Genomic DNA, 3,230 nt, shown 5'->3' with positions numbered 1-3,230 from the left:
ATATATATATATATATATATATATATATATATATATATATATATATATAATAACTTTACCTTATTGAATTCTATCTATCTAAAATGTTTTAAGAAACCACTTTTTTTAATTAGTTGTTTTTAAGCACATCATATTTTAATAAATATCGTTTGTGTTAAACTTTACTATGGTTTGTAATATAAATGTTTGTCACATTTAATACACATAAATATATATTAAAGAAATAAAATTTATTTATATTAAAATAAAATTAAAGGAGTAAAATGAAATATTATTAAAGAAAAAAAAGTTAGATGAACAAACAATATACTCACCACTCAATGTATTTGAAAGACCAACAAACAAAAAATACCGTATGCCCTCCTTTGGTATTAAGTTATGTTAAATGCTAAATCAAATAGTAATCAATTATAAAAACTTACATGCTCTCACATATAAAACAATTTCCACGTAATTTCCTGTATCGACCATTTTTTAAAGTTGTTATAACAATTGATTATTAGTTAAAGCACTCGTATAAAAGTACTTATTAAATTAAATGATACAGTCTCAAAAGATTAATATTTTACGTGATGGATAAGTTAATATATATCATTTCGATCGACTTTAGTGGGGAAAAAAAGGCAGTGGTCGGCAGGTGGTATTGAATTTGCATATATAGCAACGCATCTCCCTACTTCGAAATTCCCTCGATCTGCCTCTTCTTCCTTCATCCTTATAATTTCCATAACATTCGACTCTATATATTCCACCAAAAACCTCTTCTGTTTCAATACGAACTACCCAATAATCCACATGACTCGCTCTATTTTGGTTCTTACATCTCTTCTCTTCTTTATCCTTAAAGGTAAACCATCCCTTAATTAACTTCATTCAAGTGTTTGTCTTTCTACCATATATAGAATGTGATTCCAACTGCTTGTTCTTCTTATTTCAGGAGTTTCATGTGCTACTTTTACATTTGTCAACAAGTGCAGCTACACAGTCTGGCCGGGAATTCTAGGCAATCCAGTTCTTGATACCACCGGATTTGAACTCGCAAACGGTAATTCACGTTCCTTTCAAGCTCCGGCAGGATGGTCCGGTCGCTTCTGGGGAAGAACAGGTTGTAACTTTGATTCCACCGGCCACGGATCATGTGCCACGGCTGACTGTGGTTCCGGAGAAATGCAATGTAATGGTGCCGGAGCAACCCCACCGGCCACCCTGGCGGAGTTCACCCTTGGATCGATATCAGGTTCGGCTACACAGGACTTCTACGACGTCAGCCTTGTCGATGGGTATAATTTACAGATGATCGTGGAGGTGAGCGGTGGGTCGGGTGATTGCAGGACGACGGGGTGTGTAGATGACTTAAACCGGCGGTGTCCGAGCGAGCTGAGGGTGGAGGGTGGCGGAGGTTGTAGAAGCGCATGTGAGGCGTTTGGGACGCCGGAGTATTGCTGTAAGGGAGAGTTCGATTCGCCGAGCACTTGTCAGCCGACGGCGTACTCGCAGGTGTTTAAGACGGCGTGTCCGAGGTCGTACAGCTACGCGTACGATGATGCAACTAGTACTTTCACGTGTACGGGTGCTAATTATGTGATCACATTTTGTCCTTCATTCCCAAGGTAACCTTTTTCATCGTAATGGTCAATGGGTCAACTATTCATCTCATTATCTTGAAAACATATTTGTTTTACGAAATGCTTTTATTATTAAGTATAGAATTAATTTTTATTTTTTAATATTTGCAGTGGAAAAGTTACGAAAGGGTTAATGAGGCCTACAAATGGGACTGGGTCGGATCCCTTGAAAGAATTCTTTTCGAATAGTTCATTGTATGCCGATCTTGCTGCTGGAAATTCAATTGGCATCGACCATTTTTCTTTAAAACTTATATTTATTTTGTTTATTATTTATTTCACACATATTAGTTTTTTTGGTATGTAATTTCATTTTGATCCAAGCGTTAGCCTTGGTGTAAGTTAGGAATTGATCAACATACATAGTTACATACGTATAGAAATATTTAATAGAAATTAATAGAAACAATCTTTATATATATGTTCAATTTTATCAAGTTTTGTGTATAAATTTTTCATTGGTTAGTTGACTAATTTACATATGTGCTTGATTATATCATAGTAAGAATAAATAGTTGTAATTTATTGTTTTTAATATTAGTAAAAAGCTTGCATGTTCCGGATAAGATCAAAATAAATCAACACATTGGCTCGCTTTAGATTATTTGTTATTTTTACTTTGTTTGTAGTAGAATCGTTTTTACCTATTTTTTAGAAAATAAATAGGAAAGAAAAGACTCACCTATATTTGTATAATACTTTTCGCAATGCCTTTTCAATATATGGTTCTTTTCAAGACAAAAAGATGCATTTACATTTAGGAAGTTGAAAGGCATAAACGTTGTAGTCATGATCATCTATCATAATCAAAATCGTGACCTAACTCCTATAAGACCAAGCCACAAAACCAATTATATAATTTGGTTTGGTTAAAAATGGGTCTCTTCAGGTTCACCTCGTTAATGCTCAACATCTTTGCTTTATGGACAAAAGTAGTAAAAATAGGCTGTTCATTCTGTGTCAATTTCATGCCATCAGCAGTCCATAAGAAAAACAAAGAACGTCATTGTTACTCAAAAAGGAAATAAAGGTGAAAAAAAGATAGAAAAGAGCATGTTCTAAGCATGTTTTCATGCAACAGTTTGTCCTTAAAGCTTTGTGGGGTTACACATCAATAATGCAAAATTAATAAAACCAAATAATTTTACTTTCTCTTCAAGATAAAAAGTCATCAAAATTAGCATGACCATATTCGACGGTAGCCAATGATCCCTAAAGTGTTGCAACAGAGAAACAATGCAACTTGACCCGCAAGTGTAACTGTTGCAAGAAAGCTAAAAGATTGGTAGCATCATGCACTTTGCAATATATTATTGTTCGTAGATATAACCATATACAAATGATAATCAGATAATAGTTGCACATTTTGATTGAATAAGTAACCTTAAGGAAATGATCAATTAATTGTTAGATGTCTAAAACAAGCATCACATAAAAAGTTAAAAACCTAGCGTACATGTTACACATCACGCTTGTAGAAGCATACATGTTTTATGTTATAACCCCACATCAGAAAACTCACAAATCTAGTATTCTTTGTATGTTTTATAAAATTAAATAAGTGTTGTCAAAACTGAAGATAAGACATCTAGTTGGATGCTAAAA

At 33.7% G+C, this 3,230-nt stretch overlaps 1 protein-coding gene across 1 annotated transcript; it reads left to right on the top strand.

Moving 5' to 3' along the window:
- The first annotated feature begins 674 nt into the window (after positions 1 to 674).
- On the top strand, positions 675 to 2,062 carry LOC111897652 (thaumatin-like protein 1). The gene is made up of 3 exons (XM_023893612.3): positions 675 to 847; positions 938 to 1,610; positions 1,737 to 2,062. The coding sequence occupies exons 1-3, from the start codon at positions 796 to 798 to the stop codon at positions 1,930 to 1,932; spliced, it is 921 nt and encodes a 306-aa protein (XP_023749380.1). The 5' UTR covers positions 675 to 795; the 3' UTR covers positions 1,933 to 2,062.
- Positions 2,063 to 3,230: the final 1,168 nt, after the last annotated feature.

This window comes from Lactuca sativa, chromosome 3 (genome assembly GCF_002870075.4).
Source record: "Lactuca sativa cultivar Salinas chromosome 3, Lsat_Salinas_v11, whole genome shotgun sequence".
Classification (NCBI taxonomy): Eukaryota; Viridiplantae; Streptophyta; class Magnoliopsida; order Asterales; family Asteraceae; genus Lactuca; species Lactuca sativa.
The sequence above is the reverse complement of the archived record's forward strand: the minus strand, read 5'-3'. Positions and strand labels throughout refer to the sequence as shown.